Source organism: Podarcis liolepis, assembly GCF_965112155.1.
Source record: "Podarcis liolepis genome assembly, chromosome: 8".
NCBI lineage: Eukaryota > Metazoa > Chordata > Lepidosauria > Squamata > Lacertidae > Podarcis > Podarcis liolepis.
The window spans coordinates 79,367,390-79,393,807 of record NC_139560.1 but is presented as its reverse complement, the minus strand read 5'-3'; the positions used below and the strand labels follow the sequence as shown (position 1 = coordinate 79,393,807).

The 26,418-nt window shown below is 42.0% G+C and overlaps 1 protein-coding gene and 1 long non-coding RNA gene across 15 annotated transcripts in view; one reads left to right on the top strand and one right to left on the bottom strand.

Annotated features, from left to right (window-relative positions):
- The window catches only part of LOC310714390, a 106,026-nt gene that overhangs the window by 45,318 nt on the left and 34,290 nt on the right, over positions 1-26,418 (bottom strand). For 5 of the 9 annotated variants that reach the window (XR_014529679.1, XR_014529680.1, XR_014529681.1 and 2 more), the window contains exon 6: positions 7,095-7,292. The exons of 2 other annotated variants lie outside the window; for them this stretch is intronic. This is a non-coding gene — a long non-coding RNA (uncharacterized lncRNA). Of the gene's footprint in view, positions 1-4,639; positions 5,980-7,094; positions 7,293-9,634; positions 9,802-26,418 lie in introns of those variants that run through there. 2 more of the 9 variants (XR_014529683.1, XR_014529687.1) reach the window with 2 other exon arrangements.
- CTNND2 (catenin delta 2) overlaps positions 1-26,418 on the top strand; it is a 220,212-nt gene that overhangs the window by 180,845 nt on the left and 12,949 nt on the right. For 4 of the 6 annotated variants that reach the window (XM_083519175.1, XM_083519172.1, XM_083519173.1 and 1 more), the window contains 2 exons: positions 3,007-3,132; positions 18,487-18,613. In XM_083519175.1, the coding sequence (XP_083375301.1) occupies positions 3,007-3,132; positions 18,487-18,613 (253 nt within the window). The remainder of the gene's footprint in view (positions 1-3,006; positions 3,133-18,486; positions 18,614-26,418) is intronic. The other 2 variants (XM_083519176.1, XM_083519174.1) reach the window with 1 other exon arrangement.

The window sequence follows — 26,418 nt, the reverse complement described above, 5'->3', positions numbered from 1 at the left end:
GACAATGCATAATTACCTACCAGAATATGTGGTGACTTTTAAAAAGGGTTGGGAATGTAATGGACTTATGTACCACTATTGGCCTAGATAGCTAAAAGAAAACTCTATGCTCAGGGACAGGACAGGTCCAATTGTAAGGTGCTGGGGAGAAGCAGGGGATGGCTCCAAATTTAGGCTTTAGTTCTATACTCACTGATCAGAAGGCTGTGTGTTCATATCACACCAGGGTCAGGATTCTGACTTTGGGACACGGGTGGCACTGGGGGTTAAACCACAGAGCCTAGGACTTGCCGATCAGAAGGTCGACGGTTCGAATCCCCGCGACGGGGTGAGCTCCCATTACTCTGTCCCAGCTCCTGCCTACCTAGCAGTTTGAAAGCACGCCAGTGCAAGTAGATAAAGAGGTACCGCTCCGGCGGGAAGGTAAACGGCGTTTCCATGCACTGCTCTGGTTCGCAAGAAGCGGCTTAGTCATGCTGGCCACATGACCCGGAAGCTGTATGCCGGCTCCCTCGGCCAGTAAAGCGAGATGAGCGCCGCAACCCCAGAGTCGGTCACGACTGGACCTAATGGTCAGGGGTCCCTTTACCTTACCTATACCCACCTGGGAGGAAAACCCCGTTGAACACTGTGGGACTTCCTTCTGAGTAGGCATGCACAGGATTGCTCTGCAAGTTTAACCCATTGAAGGATTAGCGGATTAGTGCTATTAGAGGCTTTTAGCGGCTTATCTGCTGATCGGGTCAGCTGATAAGCGGCTTAGCGCTATTAGCGGCTTATCTGCTGATCGGGTCAGCTGATAAGCAGCTTAGCACTATTAGCGCTATTAGTGGCTTTTAGCTGCTTTTAGCGGCTTATCTGCTGATCGGATCAGCTGATAAGTGACTTAGCGGCTTAGAAAAGGGGGGGGAGGGGGGGAAAACCAGCAGGAACTCGCAAGACATTGTCGTCTTGCTAAGCAAGCCCATAGGAGATTCGTTTTGCAAAGCACCTCCAAAACGGAAAACTCTTTCGTTTAGCGAGTTTTCCGTCTTGCGAGGCATTCGTCTTGCGGGGCACCACTGTATCTTTGTTTCAAGTTTATCCCTATATTGTTAAGAGTTCATTAAATAAGAATGAATAAATTCCTGCCTCCCAGAGTGAGAATGAAGCAGGGGTTGTTTCCAAGGGTTATGCCTGGTATCTTCAGATGTGGATGGGTGGTTGGGGCAGGATAGTGCCCTTAGCATACCTCTGTGGGGATTGGACATAATTTGGACTGTAAGGCTGGATGAATACCATTTATTCATGTGGGGCATATCATTAATTGTCATCAGCTCTGACCAAGTTAGAGATGTTTTAGTAGTTTCTTTTTTTAAAAAAGGGTACGTACTGAATATTTTCTAATTTGAACATTCACTTCAAAAGTAGCACATTTTATTATTTATTATTTATTTGATGCCGTTGAATACTGAAAAATTACCTTGCCAAACATTCATCTGATCTTCAAGTTGCTCGGTGCTCTTTTGTTCCCCTGGCTTCTGCTTCTCTGCACAATTTTCTTCTCATTCCCCACCTCCCTCACTGTGCTTGGCCTTATTTGCCCCTCACGCTGCAGTCCTTTCAGCTCAGAGGTAATGCACTCTGTCAACAGGTCCTACCTGCTAATAGGTGGGCAGCCACATTCTGAACCAGTTCAAGTTTCCAAACAACCTTCAAAAGCTATGTCCTGTAGAATATTTTGCAGAAATTCAGCCTGGACATTACCATGGCGTTCATTAGTGGCAAGGTCATCATTCTCCAGGAGCAGCCATGGCTAGCTTTCCAAGCTAAGTTGGGGGAAAACATTCCTAACTGACTCCCTTTTGGGATTTAAGGAGCACAGCTGGGTATAGGAGCAACCCAAGACTGTTCAGCTGATCCAGGGATCAGTGCTCACTTGTTTAGAACAGTATAGCCACCAACTGTGTCAATCAGACCTTATCACCAACAGCATCTCTCTCTAGTCTGGACTGGTCTTAAGTTTATTCATCCTAATCAAGCCCATTACTAACCCCAGAACCGTGGTTGCCTCACCTGGTTCCACTGAAAAGTAGGGATAAAATTGCATCATTCACACACCATGGATATTTTACCTCAGGTATCATCTCGGTTGTTTCCCACAGGTTTTTAAATCACACTTGAGGCATAGCGTGTGAAGTCTTTCACCTATGTACAGTGGTGCCTCGCAAGACAAAATTAATTTGTTCCGCAAGTTTTTTCTTCTTGCGAGTTTTTCGTCTTGCGAAGCACGGTTTCCCATAGGAATGCATTGAAAATCAATCAATGCGTTCCTATGGAGACCGTCCGGGGACAGAGGCGACCTGTTTTAAAGCAAGGGAAGGGGCAGCGGGGAGAATCGCTTCTCCCCGTTGCTGCCCCTTGGTTCAAAAGGGGTCCGGGGTGCAGGGGCAAGCTTCGTTTTGCGAAGCAAGCCCATAGGGAAATTCGTCTTGCGAAGCAACTCGAAAACGAAAAAACCTTTTGTCTTGCGAGTTTTTCGTCTCGCGAGGCGTTCGTCTTGCGGGGCACCACTGTACTTCATCAGTGGGCACGTTTACAATATTACCCATGAGATGTCTGGCTAATACATTACTTCTGTGGTATGGCAGTCATGTTCATTGAAGAACTACAAGGGAAGAAAGCTTTGCATGTAGTTCTTGTGAAGCAGGAGCAGAGACGGCAGCAATCCAATTTTAGGCCTAGAAAGAACTATTTTATTCCTATGATAAAAGACTAATATTCCTTAGGCATATATTGTTTGGATTGTGCACCTTGGAATATATAGTGTTTTAGAGTAGGCTGCACTGAATTTTTTTCTGCCATAGAAGTGCATCTGCAGCAATGGGATCTATTTCTGTTTGTAATTTAAAAGTGTTATAATTGTGCAAAAAAAAAATGTGGCCTAGATCCCATATTTCTATATCACTGTAAAAAAAAACTCATTGAAATAAATGATTGATTGACTGACTGATTGATTTATGGCAGCGGGTGGCCCCAGACTTCAGAGTGGCTGAGGACAGAGGATTTTCACCTACCAATCATTCTGAGTCATGGCACGCTCAGCAAACCCTCTCCCAGAATCAAGAAACCAGAATCTATTCCCAAACCCAGGTATTCTGGCTGTCAGCTGACCAGTCTTGAATTGTGATTTTTTTATTTTATTTAAGTACTTATTTATTTACTTATTTATTCTAAAATTTAAATGCCACCAACAATGCCTCACATAGTGTCTAACAAATAAATTATTAACACAATTAAAACGTTAAATGATGTTGAATGCATACCTAGATTTGCATCTGAAAGAGCACTGAAGAGTTTATTTAAATATTAGTATGAACCCGAGTGCAAATGCAGAAAGCATTGTGTAGAATATTTTTTAACATCATTTGCAACACTGGCCAATTTTTTTCCACCTCCTGCATGTGGGCAGTGGCATTTTCCACTCTCATGCTATTGTTTACTGACAGTGAGGCAATTGTAACTATAAAGGAAGACAGTACAAAAAGAGGGTGGGATAGATCCTTTTTCTAAGAAATCCATCCATGTTATTTGTGTATATCTGTATTCTGAAATTTCCTCATAACTCAGTGCTTTGTTAGTTAGCAGAGAAAATTCTTTTAGTCAAGCGTTTTGTTTTGTGAACTAGAATTTTTCTCCCTTTTGATAATATGGTATGAATAGAAAGTTTACTTGTCTAATTTGATCCTCGAGACATGCAATAAAGACTAAAACACGGGGCAGAGTTATAAATAGTGACTTACGTGCCAAGGCCCCATGAACTGCAGTTCCCCAGTGCTTAATAAACACACTGGCACAAGTATTTAGGTTTATGAGCTCAAATAGACCACAACTTTATTGGTTACAGATGTGAGCGGTTTGGCTTAGGCATTGGGTGAAGCCAACTCCCACCCGTCTGCAGGGAGTCCATCTAAGGTTAAACCACCAATAGGGGGAGCCCTATTGCTTACATCAAATAGTGGCACCCCAAGGGGTCCCCACTGAGGTTGTGGCATGGCCCCAGCCCACGTCCAGACAGATAGGATTCACACACACCCCAATACCTTTAACAGGATACCCTTAATGAAGAAAGGCAGGCGAAAGCTATAACCTCCCCTCCAAAGGCTTCCCCAATGCCTAATCTCACAAAGTTGTGACGATAGCTACAAGGTAGGTGAAAACCAAATGACTGGCGCCCATTTGCCAAGTGGAAAAAATTTATACCCAGCCCCAACAATATGGCAGCCAGCATTTGTCCATAGCAAGATTGTGTCAGAGCAAAGCATGAAGAGAGAGTCGGTGGGTTGGGAGATCCAGCGAAAGGGTGAGAGAGGTGGGCCCCCTGGCCGTGGCGTGGTTAAATTTCTATGGCCACGCCCCTATCAATGCTGATTGGCTAGGGGGCATCAACTTCACACACCCCATGCTGGATCACTGCAGGCCCCTTGGGTGCCCAGCCGCAACACTGCCCACCAAAAAAGGTGAGTGGACATACACTATTAGCAGTCATGTGCCAAATAGAACAGGAAGTGTACTCCCTTGTCTCTCAAGACAGACGGATTATTATTATTATTATTATTATTATTATTATTATTATTATTATTATTTACTTATACCCCGGTCATCTGGCCTGGCGTCCCCAGTCACTCTGGGCGGTTCCCAACAGAATATTAAAAACACCATAAAACATCACACATTAAAAACTTCCCTAAACAGGGCTGCCTTCAGATGCCTTCTCAAAGTCAGAGAGTTGTTTATTTCCTTGACATCTGATGGCAGGGCATTCCACAGGGCGGGCGCCACCACCGAGAAGGCCCTCTACAGGATGCCAACAACTGTAGTATTTGTCACCTCAGGTCCTCTTGTCTTCTTCAAGCATTCAGTTAGAATGCATGGCAACGTGGTTGGCTCCCTCCATGACCCATTCCCTGGGCAACATATGATCAGGACTAGTCTGAAAGGAGCTTACTTATACATAGATATTTACAAACAGGAAGACCCTGGTCAGTTTTGAGGAACCTGCGGCTCCCTGTCATCCCTGATCATTGTCTGTTCTGGGCACTGGAACACTTCAGTGTCAGGCAAGTGGCCAGATTTCAAAAGTAGACCATGGCTACTCTCTTTGAGTTGCTCAACCAAGAGTCAAACCTAATGCCAGCCCGTATTTAGCTCTGGTCTGGCTGATGTGACACAGTACTCCACTTTGGCTATTAGCTTCAGTGGAGGTGGAAGGGACACATTTTACAATGCAGCAAAGATCCAACTAGCAGCCAGAGAGCTGCCGTAGGACTGCAAGGAATAAGGGGCCAGATCCTGCTCCCAGAGTCCCTGATTAGAGTCTCCTAGCATCTTGCAGAAAAGCTGCAGGTACTTTTTTTTATGTAGATAGGCCTTTGCAAAGAACAACAACACACACAATATTAAAGAAAAGTAAAACCACTGGGTTTCCTCCCCAAAAAACTAAATTCTCTTGCTTCCAGTTAGTCCTGCTAATTAGTACTTTGTTTTTAATAGAAGTTGCAAGTCTGATTTATTTTATTCATTATGAGACACATTCAGCCCTCACCAAAGAATGCTTCCATTGATTTGGCTGTAATGAGAAAACAGCTCTCAGTGGTTTTGTGTTAAATTATCAGATGTAAAGTCTACATCACAGTGTACATAATGTATTCAGAATGGAACAATGCCATAAGTGCACTATGAACACTTTTTCTGCTGCAGCAAAGATATATATATTTCAGTAAGAAGAGCATTCATTGTGTATTGATATGCCTTTTAAATTTTTAGAGATATGAACCCTATATTTCTATCGTCGTTTCACGATAGTTAATTATTTTCTTTGTTTGCTAGGGCTATATTGTAATATAGCAATTTTAATCATCTTGCATCATAACTCGGCAGGGGAGAAGTATGTAGTTAGCCTGGTTTCATCTTCAGCATCCAGTTCTTGTAAATCAGCCTCTGCAATGGTGACACCAACATTAAGCAGAACAGACCCTGATTTGTCTCTCAACATACAGCTCAGAAAGCTTGCAATGCAAATAACTGGTTGAAACCAATATATTCAGAATAGCAAGTGTGAGTGACTACACGAATACCAACTCTGCGTGACTGCACATTTGAAAAGTGTATCTAGAAATTGTTAACCTCAGTTTTTGCAGAGGGTGCTTTCTTGGGGCAGAGGTCGATTTAGGGGAGAGCAACCGGTTCGCCCACGCTGGACTCCAAGCCAAGAGGCCGTTGCAGGGAGCACTACAACAGTGACTTTGAGTGAGAGGTGAGGGGCCTGAATTTTGGCGTCACACAGGGTGCCACTGAAATTCAAAAGCTCCAACTCGGCCACTTGGGATCCCTTTTTTAAAAAATGTTCCACAGTGGATCGCATAAGGGAAATATTCTATAGGTCTCCATTCTGAAAATCCAATTCACTCAGACCATGTTAGCCTAAATCTCAGTCCTTCAGTTTAACTAGATTATGATTTAGGCTGATCATCTCTCTAAAATTTTCTATCTGAACGTTAAAACATAGCATAAGCAATTACTCATTTGTCTTTCCAAGTGGTATTTCTGCCAGCCTCCTTGAATCTTTTATTCTGGATGACAACACTACAAAAGAATCTTTAAAACTGATACACTATACTGTCACTTTTTGAACATTTATCACAACTTAAAAGATTTACAGTGCAAAACTGGAGACTTCCTTTTGTGTCTTCTGTGTGCCATTTATTGGGCTAAAGCTGGTTTCACCTGCACCAGGTGAATTAAAAAGTTATGCCATATTGTGGGTGGCCAACCCTGTAGGGTGACTGCCCTAGTTTCACTGAGAGTGAAAACTTGGGGCCCAAACAGAGTGGGCTGTTTATGCCACAGAGTCAAACTTACAGAGTCCCATCTACCTTCCCAACACTGTTCGGCTGCCTAACTAGGTTGCGGCAGTGTTGAGAAAGGAGCTGCATATATAGTAAAGATCAGCACACTAGGGTGTCATTTAATTAGACTTGTCACTTATGAAAAACCATGTGAATTGCATTATCTATGGGCAGCTTCATCGCTTAATAATTGCACCATTTACTTACATATGCCATTGAGCCGTCACAGGTGAAACATCAGAAGCAGGATTTTCATACCCTCACTGTGACACAGTGCTTTCCAGTGGAGTTGGGTCACACATTAAGTTGTGAGTCATCAGGTGCTGGGTGACGAGGAAGTGATGCTCATAGTGTCGTGAATTAGCCCTGTGTCTTGCTTTCACATACCAATTTAGTGTGGGTGCCCTTAAAAACAGAATAGGTTCTCATTGTGATTATGGGTAGAATCCACAAAAGGCTACTGGCATACAGATCTCATTGAAGTCCTTTTCCTGGAGGCAGGTTTTACGGATTGTCCCAAATGTGAGTCAACACACAAATGATGACAGTATAAAGGAGTGGGTGATCTGGCCTAGTGACATTTCTTTCTGCTTTGAATGCAAAATCACTAATCAAAGGCTCTTTCACAAACAAACTCCGGAAAATTCAAGCCTAATAATTATGTCTATTTATTTTTCTTATCTTATCTTAACATAGCATAGCATATTATCTTCAGAATGAACATTTAAATAAGTAAGGTAAATCTAAGCTACAAGTGTGTTTTAAGGCTGCTTTTTAAAAAACAACAACTACCAAAAATTGTATTATTTAAAGACCTCCAGATGTAGTGAACATTTTCTAATTCACTTCCATAATCTCCAGTGGCTTCTATACATTTCTGAAAGCTACATCATTTATTCTGCCTGCTTACATGCAGATTTAGGACCACAACAAATTTCAGGGAGCTTTTCACAGCTTTAGTTATTAAAAGGTCCTATCTTTGCAGACAGTAGTGTAGCTTTTGATCTTTCTGTAAAGAAAGACAGACAATTCTCTGTACAGCACAGCACCTCAGTCTGAGTAATTGACTGACAACCTTGCTTTTGAAGTTCGTTATTTAACTAAGTCTCAAAACTTGCTCCAGGCAAGAGAGAGAGAGAGTCAGAGGTTTCTGAAGGGCTTGTGTAGGTCAAGGCTGCTCTAACTTTCTAGTCCATTCAGAAGTACAGTGCCTTTGGAGAAGATTTCTAATGTTTTTCAGCCAGTACCTTCAAATTACGATGATTCCTTCATAGCCCACCAGCTCAAACCTTTCCAAAGGTTTCACAGTACAAATAACATCTTGCACCACAATGCTTCCCCCCTGGGCAAATGGTGAATTTTGTATGGTCTACACTGACTCACAGTACTTCTCCAAGGTTTCAGCCAGGAGTCTTTCCCAGGAGTTGGAAAGCCAGGGGATGCAGAGGGCTAGCTTGCGCTCACCCCTTTGTATCTCACGAAAATGGGTCACACAAGTGAATCCTCAATATGCCCTTATGCCCCGACCCTTGTAAAAGCTTTTGCATGTAATGGACCTGTGAGCCAGCCCCAGGTACAAAAGCAAAACTGCTGCCAGAGCCCCTTAGCTGGCACAAGGCTGTGCCCACAGTAGGAGCAGAGGAGATATCTTGTATTGCCATTCAAGTCGTACTCTTAAGCTCAGAGACGTGAAGTTGCATTGCTGTCATGCTATCGTTTCCAGCTCCCTTTGCTGATATTCCCCTACCACGGTACAATAAAGCCAGGCATAATGCCTAGTTATTTCCTGCTCTTAAGGGAAATTAAACAAAGTGACCAGTGCATATAGCTGGAGAACATGAATTCTGCCAGAACCATCTGAGTGAGTCAATGATAAGCTGCTAGTTTCAGTTCTTTCATATTCAGCGTAATCTAGTTACACACTTGTTCAAGAAACAGCTCTGGGAATAATGGCTTATTGGTTTTCTTGCTCACAATTTGGGGGAGGGGGGGAGCCGGCTGCTGTTACCTGAATACAGATATAGAAGTTTTTTTGTGATCCTGTTTTTATGGCTGCTGCTTTAGTTCATTTAATCAGAGGTGAATCAACTAAAATTGTAATCACAGATTAAACTTGTGCCCTTGAATTAAACAGTGGGGAGGTGGACTTGCACACACCTGAGCAGGCTACACAAAAACACACACTCTCTTTTTTGTGTACCAAGATTAATACTAAAAAGGGCTTTCCTTCCAAAAATGAGTGATAATCAGATTAATAAACAAAGGCTATCTTACACTTAACAGAAATGGGACTTTGTTCTCTAGATACTCAAAATATGCGCCTGTGCCATTGGATAACATGCACACTTATTAAACTTGCATTAACTCACCCTCTAGCTTTAATTTAGTTAATTGGTTAATCAACTAAAACATATCTAACTAGCTGACAGCCCTGCTTTGTTCCCTCTGATGTAGAATAGAATTTAAATTTTATTAGGCGCATCTGTGACAGTTGCTATACAGTGTGGTGTAGTGGTTAAGAGCGGTAGTCTCGTAATCTGGGGAACCGGGTTCGCGTCTCCGCTCCTCCACATGCAGCTGCTGGGTGACCTTGGGCTAGTCACACTTCTTTGAAGTCTCTCAGCCCCACTCACCTCACAGAGTGTTTGTTGTGGGGGAGGAAGGGAAAGGAGAATGTTAGCCGCTTTGAGACTCCTGAAGGGGAGTGAAAGGCGGGATATCAAATCCAAACTCTTCTTCTTCTATACCATTAAATGAAATCCTTTCACTACTTGCTCAGAATGCCAAGTGTACACTTGAAAGGTCAAGGTGCCCTCAATTCCTCTGTGGAAAATGACATAGGGGTTGCAGGAGGATGTTGGAGTCCGTGAAAACCCTTCTTCCTCCAGCTGGAGCCTCTGCTAGATCAAAGCTCCTAGAAAAAGAGCCCTTCTGTTCTCAGTAGGTCAATCTTTACTCCAACCCTGGTCATCTCTATATGCGATAAGCTGCTCTCAGTCTATGCCTAATATTCATAGCTTCCATACATAGCATAATCCCACCTTTGGAACCTTGAAAAAGAACTGGAACAAGTTCACTTAGCTGTAACACATTATTATTATTATTATTATTATTATTATTATTATTATTATTATTATTATTATTACAGTCTTTACATTCCTCCAGTGTCTATATTTCCTCTCTTGTTCATAGTTCTAAACTCCTCAAAGAGATTGTACTTCCATAGTGCTTTTCTTGTGCAAGGTGCATTATAATCATTTTCTTGTCCTTCTATGAGATATTTCCCGTCTTCTCCCATTTTATCGATGGGGAACAAAGTGATACAGGCTTTCTCAGGACCACCTAAGGACATGATAACTGAAAGTTATTTTTTGGGATAGATTTCATTCCTTTGGAGCCTGTAAAAATACGTTGCATCATACCACCATAAGCTGACCAGAAAGTGATGGAAGTATAATTTGCTCTCAGCACGCTGCCTCTCTCAAATCTCTCCCAAGATCTCTCTCAAATGCTGCGGCTAGCCATAATTTCATATTTACACCTATCTAGAATTAGTAGCTACAATGCTAAATCTTGAACACTACCTGTGAAGAGGAAAGTTTATGACGTTCCAGTACTCAGTCAACACATTGTGTTACATCCTGGACAGTCCATCACTGAGGTTATCATTGAGGTGACTGTGGCTACCTCAAGGTTACTGAGGCTGTTCCCTGTATCCATGGGAAGCTCAGTTACAGCCTTTCCTCCTCCTCTCTGGGTCTGTTGCCCATGAGATTAAGCACAGAAATACCAGATCCATATGATTATAACTTGAATTCAGGCTGTTTTCCACAGACACTAAAGCATTTTACTACACAACGGAAGTCTTGGATGGAGTCACTTTAGTTTTATAGTTCTAGTTCAACTTGGATTGTGTGGGTCAATGGCAGGGGATGGTGTACGGTCATGTGTTTGGGCAGGAAGAAGTGAGGTATAATTGTATCATTTTTCAATGCTTGTTTGTTTTATTTCTCTTGCCTTGATTAAAGCCTTCCTCCACCTACTAGCGTTATCTAGGTTAGACCTGCTTGTGCATGTTCATTGCTTCAATCTCTCCTTTGCGGTGCCATGTAGGGAAAGCAGGAAAGGGGCAATCACTAGGTGTGGTTATATCTCAGGTACATCTACATCTAAGATATATTTTTTTAACCACAAAAATGCTCTTTTTTGCCATTTAACCTTCAGTATATCCAAGAAAAAGCCTTTGACATTAGCAGTGAACCCTCCCACTCTGAAATCTCGTATACCTTCCTCAAAACCTGAAGTAACCCCCTTTTCATAACATCCTAACAGCTTCTAGTCACAGTATACTTTGCTGAAACTGTGGCAATTTGCTGTAATGACTGTAGTTGTACTTCTGGCATGCCCAATAATTTCTTTGGATGCCAACCCCATAAACAATACATCACAGCATAGTTTGCACCATGCAATTCCCCTGCATGTTATGTCTAATCGTAATTCCGCAATTACACTAAATTTGCACACTCCTCCGAGCCACATTTTCTCCCAGAAAAGACTTGAAACAGGTCACAAGGTTCCACAACGCTCTGAGTGGGTTTACAAGCCACCTGCATGAAATGAACTATTTTGAAAAATGCCTACATGATTTGATGGCGGTGCTTTTATAGGGCTTATTATTTAGTTCCCTGTATAACATCAACAATATGAATAATGAGGCCTGTTATGTCTGAGGTTCTGTCCTTCATGCTTTGTCTCACACACTGCTCCCTGTTCTTACAGCTCTGTTATTCATTAGATTAGGTCTTGTCATCCTTGCATTCACAACATAGGAAATCAATAATTAATTATGGATAGGTAAAGCAATGCCTGACTTGCTTTTGAGACCTCCGTAGACACACATTAGAAATAAATTATCGGGTATTGCTCTCTAGAAGTTTTCACTTAATTGACTTGCCATAAGTAACTGCATTCAGAGCAGGGTGCTGCCCTCCACCAAGCCCTGGTCTCCCCTTGGCATCCTGAACAGTACTGGGCTCAACAGCTGGTGCCTAAAAGCTAATCTTATATTGACCTGAATTCTGTATATGCCCTGCAGCCCATCTCAGCTATCAATCTCTTGACAGCTTGCTGCATTGGTCAGTGCTGACTTGCCCATAACCACAGTCTCTACAGCAAAGGTGGAGAACCTATGGGTCTACCCCAGATGTTCCTGTATTCCATCAGCTCCAGCCATCATGTCCATTGGTCAGGGATTATTATTGCACTGACCTACCAGGTGGTCTCGAATCATGTTGTCTTTATCTTTCATCCTTGTCCCTAAAACACAAGCATACAAACCGAAGCCCATTCTCTTCACACCTTGCAAGGTCATTCTTAGCCATCCAGATCCTAAGTAGCTTGGCTTTGCGATTGACTTGTGTTGGATTGTCGATTCCACACAATCAATAGAAGTGTGATGGGCTCAGTTTTTTCTGTCCGAGCTGACAGCTGGAATTCATGTGTATCTGTGGCAAATTGGTTATATGGCTCTTTGTCATAATACACTGCTCATGCAATTACTTTGCTCAAGAACACATGAAACTAGGTTGTAAGCCTTGGCAATTTTTATTTTTTAAAAAAGCTCAACATATGCCTTAACTTTCTGCAAAGTAGCCCCGAATTTCCTTCTCCTTAAAACTAAAACTGGAGGTTTAAGAAGCTTATAGGTGAAAAGGGGTTTCTCTTGCCTTATGACTCACCTAATCAGCAGATTTTGAAAGTAAAACAAATCCTGTAAGATGCCTTTCATGTGGCAAGCCAAGGTGATGTGCAAAGGTATAGCAAATTAACAGTACAAATCAGGAGGAGAAGTCCACAAAGCAATGAAGATGTTGTACATTTAGTTTTTGCTTAAGAATATTTTCTTAAATCTTTTGATGCATTTCAAATGGGTATTATATGCTTTTTTAAAAATTCTACTTTGCTTTGAGACAAATTTATATCACCAGCAACAAATAAAGTGGTGGTGGTGATTTAAAACATGGTACCATAGGTTGGAATCAAGCACTAGCAAAAAGCCTGGAAGAAGAAGTGTGTCTTCAACTTGGAAAACATTCTAAGTAGTTCTTAAGAAATAGTTTTCATCAAGAAAAGCAGGCAGAGAGATTATTCAATAATTTGGGGGTTGGATTTTGGTTTTCAGAATATAATCAGTGCATCTTCTATAAGGGTGAAAGGATCAAACTACTGATTTTGAAGACCACAGTTCTTTAAATAAATAGTCTTGACAATATTTATTAACCATGTCTACCAAAATACATGTTGGTATGAGCTAATTTTGGAGATTAGTACTTGTAGGCATGACAATAAGTAACTTAATTAATAGTTAATCACATTTGCAGTGTCCTTGAGGTACTGTTCATCAAAACTACGAATAAATAACAGGATGGAGATGTTAGAATATTAGTGGACACCCACAGTTCTCTAATCAAAAGTAAATAGCCCAATTCCTTTCAGCTTTACTTTTTATTTTTAGCAGCAGCTGAATGATCTATATTTAAGAACTGCAACAAGTTTTAGATTTATTGGGACTGCTTTCTTAACATTTACACCTAAAATCCAGCTCAGACCTTCTGTGGTATTTCAAGGAAACATGGTATCAGATGTGTGCATTAAGGAGAGCAAAGAAGGAGTGGCTGAAGTCTTAAGAGCCTGAAAGTCTAGCTTTTCCTCCTCCACGGTCATCCATGCATATCTTTCCATCTCAAAAAATCTATTCCCCACTTCCTCTCTGGCTACTTATCAGATAGGTGCACATAATGATCTAGCAAAACAACAAGAACCACCAATTTCTCTTAGACCTTTCTATAGAATTGCTTTAGGGGGAGGGGGTGAGATAGTCATTAAGCAGATGTAGCCAAGAATATAGTTGTGAATAAATGTTTCAGGAGATGCTACTAAAATTAAATAAGTACCTTCTTTTCCCCTTTTGGTATGCACTTCTTAACTGTTAACTGCAAGTAGCCAACCATGCCATAACTCCCATAATGTGACGTCTTTCTAAATGTATCAAGTATTTCTGTCTTAATTTTGCTCAACGAGAGTAGGATGTAGGCAGGTAAATTGAGTTCAGAAATGCACTTGTACATCTCTTGCTTTTGGAGAGATTACTTTTTCTGTGCAGGAGACCCTTATATACTGTACCTTTTAAGTATCCAAATCAATTTAATTAAATTTCATTAGAAGCACTAGAGCTGAAACAAACTAATGAAAGCAGCCAGCACATCAGGTGGTATTTATTTCTGCATTAAATTAGAAATACTCCCTTTTGGCTTCTAAAAATTAGTTTAAATATTTAACACTAATAGCTTTTGGAATTGTTGATGAAGTAGGCCTAATGAATTTGTTACTGACAGTTTACCTTTAAAATGGAAAATGGGCTTGTTTTCTTGGAACCGAGACAGGCTAATGTTATATTTTGATTACTCACATTTGAAAATATTGTGATGGTCTTACTGGACATGCTCATGAAGAATCAGTGCAATGTGAAATTTATTTCTTATTTCTTGCTTTGGTCTGACAAAGCACTATTTCAGCTGAGTCAAATTTACATATGGCGTGAAATCAAACTACAGACTGGCCCAACGAGAACTTTCTGTTGCTTATGTGGTAACTTATTTTGCATGACGTGAGATTATAGTGATGGGGCAAAACCAAATTATAGCTAAAACAGAATACAGACATACCTTGGAAGTTGAATGGAATCTGTTCTGGAAGTCTGTTTGACTTCCAAAACATTAGGGAACCAAGGCTCGGCTTCCGATTGGCTGCAGGAAGGTCCTGCAGCCAATTGGAAGTTGCACCAGACGTTCGGGTTCCAAAGAACGTTTGAAAACTGGAACACTCACTTTCGGTTTTCAATCGTTTGGGAGCTAAAACGTTCAGTAACTGAGCCGTTTGTCAACCAAGGTACGACTGTATATTGAGTAGATTGAAACATAATATAGTCAAGGAATCAAAGCCAACTGTAGACATATGACTTCCTACAGTAAATTCCTATGATATTAAGAGTCAATTTGTGTAGATTATTTGTTTTACCCTGCATAGCTGACCTTTCTGGCAAGGCATTGCCCTACACACACACCTAGCCAAGGAAGGCAAATGGCTGATAGTTAATTCTTTATTGATGAATGCACACATTTACAGCAGCTTCTAAGATGCACCAGAAACACACCTCTAGCATCTATGTAGCTGACACTAACTTTTCCGGGTTCGTGCCTGTCAGAGCAGTTGAAGCAACAGTGGGGTCATACCCCCCTCCACGGTCTTACACACTCTCATCTGACAAAGTGTGTGCATGCAACCTGAGACTTCTCCGATGTATTGAATGTGTCTGGTTCTTCCAAAAATTCCAGTTCATTTTGTAATGGCATTGGGGTCTGGGCCAGAGAGCCAAAGTTGCAAATGGTTAAAAGAGAGGGTGCAGTTGCTCTGTCCCATCCCTTGCTGCCTCCAGGGTCTCAAGTATGATGCAAAGTTCCCATTTGGGGTTCAGGCTCCTTATAGCATTGATTGTATAGGCTGGTTTCTGAGATGTTGGATTATCTAGGGATGGTCAGAGGTAGGACTCACATTCCACTGGGATTCCAACAATTCATTAAAAAGGAGAGGTCAAAATACTGTGTGCAAAGTGGGGAAAGTCTGCCTTTCGTACTCTAATCATGCAGCAGCCATTTCCACAGAGCTGTGTATGCTTTGGAGCAAATATATTTTGAGATCAGCATTAAACAAAGTGAGCTGCTTTGCAGCTGACTCTAAGCTTTTAAGAGCCCTTTGGAACAAGCCTAGATTCATAGGGGGGAAACTCCATTGACTCCCATTGACTTCAAAGTGATCAGGTGATTCGAGTGCTGTTAAGCTTTCATTTCTCAAGCCATTAATTTAAGAACACTCATACCGAGTTCAGTTGTACTATCTTTGCAGTTCGAGGATTGTAGCCTTATTAATTTAAAATAGATGGTATATATTACTGCCTGCAATTAAAAATGCACACCTTTTAATTTTTAATCTATTAATTACTTTCAGCACTGAAACAGCTTGATACTTAGTGTTTTATATCTTATCTAGCCACGTAAAATTGCTGTGTCTATCAAAAACAGTTGTATAAATGCCAGCTGTTGTAGCTCAATTCCTCTGTTGAATTTCATCTAAATTTCAGGGCCATTTCATATCTAAGTTGGAGAATAATCTCTGCATCTGACATATGGTCACTAGGTTTTGTAGGTTGATATGTGAAGCTCTGGGGAGTAAGCTGTTGCTCAAGACATGTTCATTCTATTATATTTGAGCATAGGCTATCTTAGGACTTGTTTTATTTTCTTTAGCTGTAGTCATCAGATATACCTTGACTTTCCACACCTAAGCTTCTTGTTAATCTGGCTGTGTTCCACCATAAGACATTGCTAAACATCCTTCTTTGAACAAACAACCATTTTCTTTTTGGACAGCATCCTAGACAAATGGATTTAGTTGGAGAAGTTCTCTGTCTAGATCCCTAGAGGGCCCTGAATTAGGTATCTTTCTCAATTCCCCCTTGAGTTTTGCAGTTTAATCAAAACCCCTGAATGTGGCTGAAAATCAAAAGAACTCTGCCTATTATATTATTTATAAAAAATAAAAATGGGTTTGTTATCCTGATTTTACAAAAGATTGTCCCTACCCAGTAGCCCTTCATACGTCAAATAGAGTACTTTGGAATAAAGAGTGCTGGATTCAGCTAAATCCAGTCTAGCATAATCCAGTGCTAGCCAATGGGGCTCCCCCCCATCCAATCTAGGGGGGGGGGTCAGGAGAACACCCAGAACAGCATTGGGGGGGGGAGGAAAGGAGTGGCTGTTCCATCTGGCAAGCAGGAATGCTCACACTGATTGAATTATTGTCTTGGTGTGATGTTGAATTCCACCCACTATGTTGACAATCTATTGCTTGCCAAATTAGTCTGAGCTATAGTGTATATTTGATGAAGGATTAAGAATGAGGTTTGATTTGAAAAGCCATGTAGAATCTAGCTTTCAATATGGATAAATGAGAGAAATAACGGTTTTTCAAGGACTTTGAAGTATTGTGTTTAGTTCTGCTGGCCATGGAATGTTCTTACCTCAGTTAATACTTAATAAACATCAGTAGTTGTGTGGCTGAAGATAATATTTTTGGCATTACCTTTTGTCTGATTTTAGACAAATTATCTGGCTCCTGAGAGAGAATGTGTGGATTTAAACAATCTTGTCTTATCAGAAGTAGTAAGGACTAATGGTCATTACTAGTTATTTCTTTTCTATTGGCTGTTTTCTTTTCTTTCTTTTCTTGCAATCTCTTATCTAACCCTCAACAGTCTAAGGACATATAGATTAGATTGTTTGAGTTGCTTGAGCCTTAAGGATGTTACTTACAAAATTTCACTTATAAGGATTTCACTTAAAAAGTTTTGTTTTTATTTCTTATACTAGTCAATTTACACTATTTGACTTTGCATACCGGGTGAAGGGAAAAGACAGGTTTTCACTTTTGCTCTACTTATATATGTGAATATTTTGCAAGTTAGCAATCATTATTCCTGAAAGGAAAATCAACATTGAGTACAGAAAAATAAGTGCACGATCCAACTGAAATCAAGTGCTTGTTACTCTCATTAATATCATTGGCAGAGATTTAAGAAAGTACTTAACTCTCCCACTAAAATCAGAGGAACCATTTTTTAAAATTCAGACAGGTTCATCCCATAACCTTTTATTCATAATTGGATGTAGATATTCCAATTTAGAATGTAAATATTCCTTCGGAAAGAATACTGGAGCAGCCGCAGGACAAAAAAAATGGTAAGGTCCAATCCAATAAAGGTCCAATCCAATAAAGTCATACCTAGAGTAGACCCACTGAAATCAATGAACATAATAGGCATTTAAGTCCATTGATTTCTCCTCTGAACGTGTGACATAGCTGGATACTACTCAGTAGTTAAAACAGGAAACACAGAAAATCTTGTTCATACTCATTCACATACTGAAAATCCAAGAAAGATCACCGAGCTATTTTTAATGATAGATTAAATCCCCCCCATCTCTGAGTAATATTTTCCAGCATTCTAAGTGTGAGTGGCAGACCTTACGACGCACACTCATTCCACCACCCCATGTGTGTACATTGGTCAGGAGGTGCGAGCGTTGTCGGTAATCCGATAATAGTGCCCTCACACTTACAAACTGAATGGTAATTGTCTTTCTGGTGCAAGGTTTTTGACTGACTTTATGATGTGCTTTTAATCATTGCGACCTGCTTTGGGATCACTTGGCAACGAAAGACAGGATATGAGTTTTGTGATAAATAATACATGAAATGGAACATTTTTTTTTTTTTTTTAAAAAAAGGGGATATATTAAAAAGGATCGTGCGAGAGACCTGTCTGTTGATGAAGAGCAAGACCAGTCTGTAAAAGATAGCATATTCAACTATTTATTCCTAACTTGGCTTACTTAAGTTTTATTCTCAAACATTGAACGTGAGTATATTTTTCGCTGATTTTGTCAAAAAAAAAACACCCCTCTCATATGTTATCCCCATGCAGGATGGATGGTCACAGTACCACTTTGTAGCCTCATCTTCAACGATAGAGAGGGATCGGCAAAGGCCGTACTCCTCATCGCGTACGCCCTCCATCTCTCCAGTGCGCATGTCTCCCAACAACCGTTCAGGTAAGCCCAAATTTATTAATAAGCTGGGAAGTAACCCATCATAAGGGAAGATCTTTCCAGTCTATATATGTTAACTTTCCGTGGATGTTCCATCTCTCCTGACAGCAAAACAATCAGGATAAACCACAAAATGGGTCACAGTTGTCTTTAGGATTAGTACTAAGAGGGGTTTTTCTTTTTCTTTTGGGGGGTTTGTGTGTTCTGAACCACAGGCCGAAATGAGGGCCTGAGAGAGTGGTTTGATGCAGGGATACCAAAGAAGGATGTCAAAAACTCCAGAACGGCCAGTTCTAGTGCTTTCTTAAAGAACGGTATAAACTTGTAACACAGACACCAGATGGACATCACAACAGTGATAGGTCATCACGGCTTGTCTGCACGCGAGCAAGCATTCATGCATTATATATATATATATATATATATATATATATATACAAAGCAGCATGTGTCACTTCGGCCGAAACTTCCCTGAGCAGATGAGGGAATTGGTGGCAAATACCCAAGTCTACCCAAGCCCCCAAAGATAAGGATAACATCAAAACAAGCCAATTAGCATATATCAGAGTGAGTGAATGTAAACATATATGAGCTCATTGTTACAACTACCAATTAATTGTGGGCTTATCTTGACTACCAAGACGGCATTTGCAGAGCTTCTGGAACAGTTAAGCTTTGATTCAACACAGGAAAGTAGTTGAGCCAATAGATAATTTGACTTCAACCTTAGTAACTTTGCTTTAAATCTCTACTTAGCCATGTACTTGGTTAGATATTTGTACAGTGGTACCTCTGGTTAAGAACTTAATTCGTTCTGGAGGTCCGTTCTTAACCTGAAACTGTTCTTAACCTGAAGCACCACTTTAGCTAATGGGGCCTCCTGCTGCCACTGTGCCGCCGCTGCACAATTTCTGTTCTCATCCTGAAGCAAAGTTCTTAACCCGAGGTACTATTTCTGGGTTAGCAGAGTGTGTAACCTGAAGCGTATGTAACCTGAAGCGTATGTAACCTGAAGCGTATGTAACCCGAGGTACCACTGTAATTACAATTTTCCATGTTACTTGACTGTGAATGATGGACATGGCAGCTTCACCTGTGTCCTACCCAGCTCATCACTACTGAAGCTAGTGGGCATGCCAGCCCCCCAGGGAGCTCTGGAATAACAGCACTCTCAGATGTCCCCAGGAGACAGGCGTTGGATATGACCACTGTGGGGAGCCTGAAATTATTCCCATGACTTTGAGCAAGCTCTGCTCCAGAAGGGATGTCCCACTCATGAATAAAGACTTGCTTGAAAATAGGATCTAATTGTGAGCAGAACAAGGAAGTCAATAACTGGGTGTAGCTAGATGGAGAGAGAGATGATAGATGATAGATAAGAGGAAATGAAGAGCCACAATCTCTCCACAGCTTCACAAGAAAGATAACCCTGAAATACTGGGTGCCCCCAGGAGCTCTCTGGTTGCCCATAGAGATAGATAGTCAGCAGGTATAAAGGGGTATGAGTTTCAAATGTTTTCCAACTCTTAATTTTAAAAAGCCTGCCAAAGAAGGGCAGTGCCAAAGAATGCTCCAACTACCGTACAATTGCGCTCATTTCACACACTAGCAAGGTTATGCTTAAAATTCTGCGAGGCAGGCTTAAGCAATATGTGGACTGAGAACTCCCAGAAGTGCAAGCTGGATTTCGAAGGGGCGGAGGAACCAGAGACCAAATTGCAATCATGCGCTGGATTATGGAGAAAGTTCCAGAAAAAAACTACTTCTGCTTCATTGATTGTGCAAAAGCATTTGACTGTGTCGACCACAGCAAACTATGGCAAATTCTTAAAGTAATGGGAGTGCCTGATCACCTCATCTGTCTCCTATGTGGGACAAGAAGCTACAGTTAGAACTGGATATGGAGGAACAACTGACTGGTTCAAAATTGGGAAAGGAGTACGACAAGGCTGTATATTGTCTCCCTGCTTATTTAACTTATATACAGAATTCATCATGCGAAAGGCTGGACTGGATGAATCCCAAGCCAGAATTAAGATTGCCGGAAGAAATATCAACAACCTCAGATATGCAGATGACACAACCTTGATGGCAGAAAGTGAGGAGGAATTAAAGAACCTTTTAATGAGGGTGAAAGAGGAGAGCGCAAACTATGGTTTGAAGCTCAACATCAAAAAAAACTAAGATCATGGCCACTGGGCCCATTACCTCCTGGCAAATAGAAAGGGAAGAAATGGAGCCAGTGAGAGATTTTGCTTTCTTGGGTTCCATAATCACTGCAGATGGTGACAACAGTCACGAAATTAAAAGACGCCTGCTTCTTGGGAGAAAAGCAATGACAAACCTAGACAGCATCTTAAAAAGCAGAAACATCACCTTGCCGACAAAGGTCCGTATAGTTAAAGCCATGGTTTTCCCAGTAGTGATGGATCTACCATAAAGAAGGTAGACTGCCGACATGTTAGCAGTATGGAACTGGTTGGGGCTATTTATGAGTGTCACTTGGTTGAGAGAACTTGTGCACTTCATAGATACTCAGTTTTATTATTACAGCAGAAGGTCTTCTGCTCAGTAATAATTCACTTTTAAGAAGAATGATGTAGATGGTGGTGCTGACGCTGACAGCTTTGCCATGAATTCATTCGCAATCACAAAGGCTTTTATTACTAGAGACATTGCCAAGGCCACCACAATAATGTGGCAGCTTTTTTCTTGTTAGTGGAATCAATGGAGAAAAATGCTGTTAGCATCCTTTAATAAAGAAGCTAACCTTGAGAGACCTTCCTTTATCTACCATATTCTGGTTAGATTTGGTGCCACTTAAGGATGTTTTTCATTGTGATGAACATTTGTTACAATTTACTCATTCCAGGCAATTTTATTCTCTCAAGTCTCCTAAAGGGGTGGGGGTAGATGTGGGGGAAGAGAGAGAGACATTTTAATAATTTTTAAGGAAAACATCCTTGTTGAAAGGAAGGACAATTTTGTTATAATCCATGCCAATTAAGGGGAGGGGAGCCCTTCCTGCAATACTGTGCAAGGTAAAGCATTGTTCTTATTAATATAGAAAGGGTTTTTTTTAATTCACGTTCCTTTCTCTTTGTAGAGGGTGTTTGTTTGTCAAGTAGCTTCCAGTGTAAGAGAAAGAAAATACTGGTTTTTCCTTAGTGAAAAGTTGCATGATTTAAATACTAGCTTCTTCTGGGGCATAGCTTAGGGGAGAGAAGGAATGTTTCTGAGAACCACACAACTGGAACTCCTCATTTGAGAAGGAGATGCATTGCCCAAAGTCCTTCCAAAGCTAGAGAGATGTTTGGAAGGTACAGTAACTGTGGAAACGATTCCAGATCCCTTGAGTTAAGAGATCTTGTCAGAAATTACAGGAAATGACATAACCAGTCTATTGGTGATCTAGCTGTTTGACTACAATCTAATTTATAGTCTCTTACTAATTAATAGTAAGAGAATGGTTTTACATTTGTTGACATTGCAATAAATGGAGTCTCTTAAAACATACTAAAAAAAAAAGGTAAAGGACCCCTGACAGTTAAGTCCAGCCACAAACGACTCTGGGGTTGTGGCGCTCATCTCGCTTTACTGGTGGAGGGCACAGACGTTTGTCCGCAGAGTTTTTCCGGGTCATGTGGCCAGCATGACTAAGCCACTTCTGGCGAAACCAGAGCAGTACACGGAAACGCCATTTACCTTCCCGCTGTAGCAGTACCTATTTATCTACTTGCACTTTGACATGCTTTCGAACTGCTAGGTTGGCAGGAGCTGGGACCGAGCAATGGGAGCTCACCCCATTGCGGGGATTTGAACCGCCAACCTTACGATCAGCAAGCCCTAGGCTCAGTGGTTTAGATCACAGCGCCACCCGTGTCCCAAAACATACTAATAATTTTCCTTATCTAAATAACAAAAGCAACACATTGTAAAGTATAGGACTTTATAGAAGAGTGGGGTAGGGAGTGGGAACAGAGTAAGACTGGAGAATTAGCTTTTGTTAGGTCTGTTGAGTTCTGTTTCCACACCAGCCCATTCAGACACCATGTCGCACAAATATATCCATATACAGAGTCTAGGGGCTCAGCTACCCTTCCACTTGATTGTATTTTCTAGGTGTGAGTCTGAGCTGTTTTCCCCTTGCCCCACTCCTTTCCAAGAGAAAACCTGCTCTTTAGTGATCAATCGGAACAAATGGCAGCCTAGGGAAAACTTGAATTGTTGTTTGCTCTGATTGAGCACTAGAGAGCTGTTTTCCCCAGGATGGGGAAGCAGCGGGACATGGGGATGTGTGGATAAGCACTCAGTGTCTAAATATATGCTCCTTTATGTTGTTGTCGCCTATGAAAAGTCACCTTTCTACAGAGTGCCAGTATTTTGCACAATTGAAACTGCTGTTCTATCATTCCAGTGTTGGAGCACCAACCACTTTGCCATTGATAACTGCTTATGCTGCTCCTCTGTTAGGTTCCATAATATTCAGACATAATACAGCAATGTAGACACATCCATTATTTCTTCAATACAGTATCGAGGTGAATAATGGCCACTGAGCTACCACGGCTGTCCTATTGCAGTGTCAGCAGGAATGGGGTGTTATTTGAACAAAATATAATGGCTGTCTTGGCCAGGGAAGAAAGAAAATGAACCCAAGTGTAGTGAATTAGGTTAACAGGAAAGTTGTATGATCACCTAGGCAGTCTAGTGCAGAAATGAGGATTGCAATTCTTCATTTCTCTTTACACCATGGAAGGATAACCTGCGGTCCTCCAGACATTTTTTTACTCCAACTTCTATCGGAAGAACAATCAGGAATTATGGGAGTTGTAGTCCCAGCAACATTTGGTGGGCCACAACTACCCTGTTCCTGCTTGTAGTTGCAGTTCATTATCATAGAATTCACACGATCCTTGGAGGCCAACTCCCTGCTCAGTGTAGGATCTGAAGTGCCAGATGCAACAATACCATGCCTGACAGCTGGCTGTCCAGCCTCCAGTGAAAGAGAGGTCACCACCTCCAAAGGTTGTCTGTTCCACTGTCAGACAGCTGCTGCCATCAGGAATTGTCTCCTAATGTTTGGTTGAAATCTGCTTCCCTGCAGTTTCTAGTCTTTCCCTCTGGAACAAGAGAGAACAAGTTTGTTCTGTCTTTTGCATGACAGCCCTTCAGATATTTGAAGGTCACTGTCATCCCTTAATCTTCTCTTCTCCAGGTTCAACATGCCAAGCTCAGTCAACCATTCCTCATAGGACCTTGTTTGCAGATCACATGACCCAGTTTGTTAGTCTCTCTCTTTAAATATGGTGCCCAGAACTGGACACTGTATTCCAAATGTGACCTGATCAATATGGAATAGAGCAGGCATAGGCAAACTTGGCCCTCCAGATGTTTTGGGACAACAACTCCAATCATCCCTGACCACTGGTCTTGTTAGCTTGGGATGATGGGAATTGCAGTCCCAAAACATCTGGAGGGCAGAGTTTGCCTATGCCTGGAATAGAGCTTAGCTATTTACTTTCCATGATCTGAATACTGTGCTTCTATTGATGCAGCCTAAAAATGTATTAGCTTTTATTTATTTTCAGCAGCCGCATCACACTGCTGCTTCATGTATTCGGCTTCCGGTCAACTAAGATGCCTAGATCCTTTTCACATGTATTACTGCCAAGCCAGGTTTCTCTCCCAGCACCCCCCATCCTAAGATTCATCCAGCCCACATTTTACCACTTTATCAACAAGGATATCATGGGAGACCTTGTCAGATAGTTTGCTGAAATTCATTCCCATGATCTACCAGACTATCAAGCAGGGAAATATGGTTGGTCTTGCAAGATACATTCTTAATGACACAACTTCACACCACCCCAGTCCTAGGACAAATAAATTCCCTCCGTTCCCTCCTGCCAAAGGGAGGAGGGAAATTTAAAAAATAGCCACTCTTGTATTGCTGATTACCCCATCCATGACACATGACCAAGCATAGGATGTGGTACAACTCTGCTCCCAGTCACAGCATATCTCAAGTAGTAAGTAATCACACACACAGAGTTCATAATTTGGATGACAAGGCACGCAACGTTGGACTATGGGTCTCTGGCTCCACATATTGTGCACACTTGAAGCTTACAAGGGTTTGTGAAAAAGGCACTGTGCACACTTTGCATGAAACAGCCTGGTCTCACAACACACATGTAGGAACTTGAGCACGTTGCTAACGCTTGTCTACCTAGAACCCTAACAGGTATCTCACTTTGAGACTTCAGAAACAAGCACCCGACAGGAAACTTCAGTCCAACAACTGAGACTGCCAGGGCAGAGCACCCCACAGAGGTAAGCAAAGGAAATGGAAAACTCATTCTTCAAAGTGCAGTTCCCATGACTTCCTCCCTCTCAAACACTTCATTGCCATACATTCCATAACCTACCTTGAAATAATGTGAATGTTTTGTCTTGTTTGAATGGTCTTTTCTAACACTCTTCCACTGCTCCCCAGATGGTGGGGAAGTCCTCATCGTCACATGCCTACAATCTGCTTGTTGGCAAAAGTCTACTTCAGCCATTCCCACAGTTGGCCAAACCCTCACGCGCACATTTGTCTTACAGGATCACAGCCCAGGTGCAAGGAGGAGAGCAAGCTGTCATCAAACATACAAAGTTTTATTGGACACCCCCCCTCCCAAAGGGAGAAAAAGTGAGTGGATTCACAGTCTCTGCAGTCTCTCCCCCACCGCCATGTCAGGTGGGCTACTGATGCATAACCACAGGCACTCCGTTGGCACATCTCTCTCACTGCGCATGCATAAATCCTCACTGCGCATGCAGCCAAAGGGAGTGCCTGCTCCAGCTGCTGCCTCTTGCTCATTGTTCACTCTCTCTTTTGGTGTCCTCTTTGCAGGCTGCTTTCCCATGCACCCTGATCCACACGAACCAAAAGGGAGCCCCAGTCTGACCAACAGCAGGAAGCAAGATGCTCCCAAGCGGTTCTCCTGTAGGGCTGCTGACCTACTTCCTTCCACCACCTTCATCCTCGCAGGCTCCATGACAGCCAATAGTGCAACAAGTGGCTTTCCTGATGTGGTCCGGGTGCCGTTAAGAGACTCGGCTGCAGCTGCTCTGCAAAGCCACTGTCCAAAGCACAGGAGCCCTGCTAGAGGGACTGGTTGGCAACCATACACACTGCCTTCCGTTTCAGGATCTCTTCTTGACGTCCAAGTGCTGCTCAATAAAGACTTTGACTCTACCATATGTATTGCTTCTTCATTGCGAGTGAGTGGCAGATGGGTCTCCTCGCTGACCCCAGCCTAATGGTATGCCTTCAGCAAGCTGCAGGATGGGTCTCTGAAGGCAGTAAGCTGGGAGTTGGAGGAGCTCAGCATCCTCTCCTCTCTGTATTTGTTCAGGTACTCTAGACTGTGAGGGGGTCACAAGGTGGGGTTGGTGCTGCTGTTAGGGTGTATAAGGCTGTATTTGAGGGTGTGAGGAGGGTGAGGGAGGGAGATTTAATCTTGTTGAGTGGCTAGCCTTGCCAGGTGTGAGGCAACATACTGTGGTGAAAGGGGGAGATTGATCACATGGGTTGCCAGTGGGAGGGCTGGTCTCATGCAGGAGCCATTCTATTGGCCCATGTAGTGCTCCCTCCTGATTGGTTTAGGTAAGCCATCGTGTTCTCCTCTCTCTGCTTTTCCTAGTATGGTGCTGAATTTTAACCTAGAGCCTCTGTGTGTAAAACGTGAGCTATCTCCTTCTGCAATACCTGTGTTCATTGTGTCTGGGTGTTGGGGCAGGGGACAGAAATATGTGCC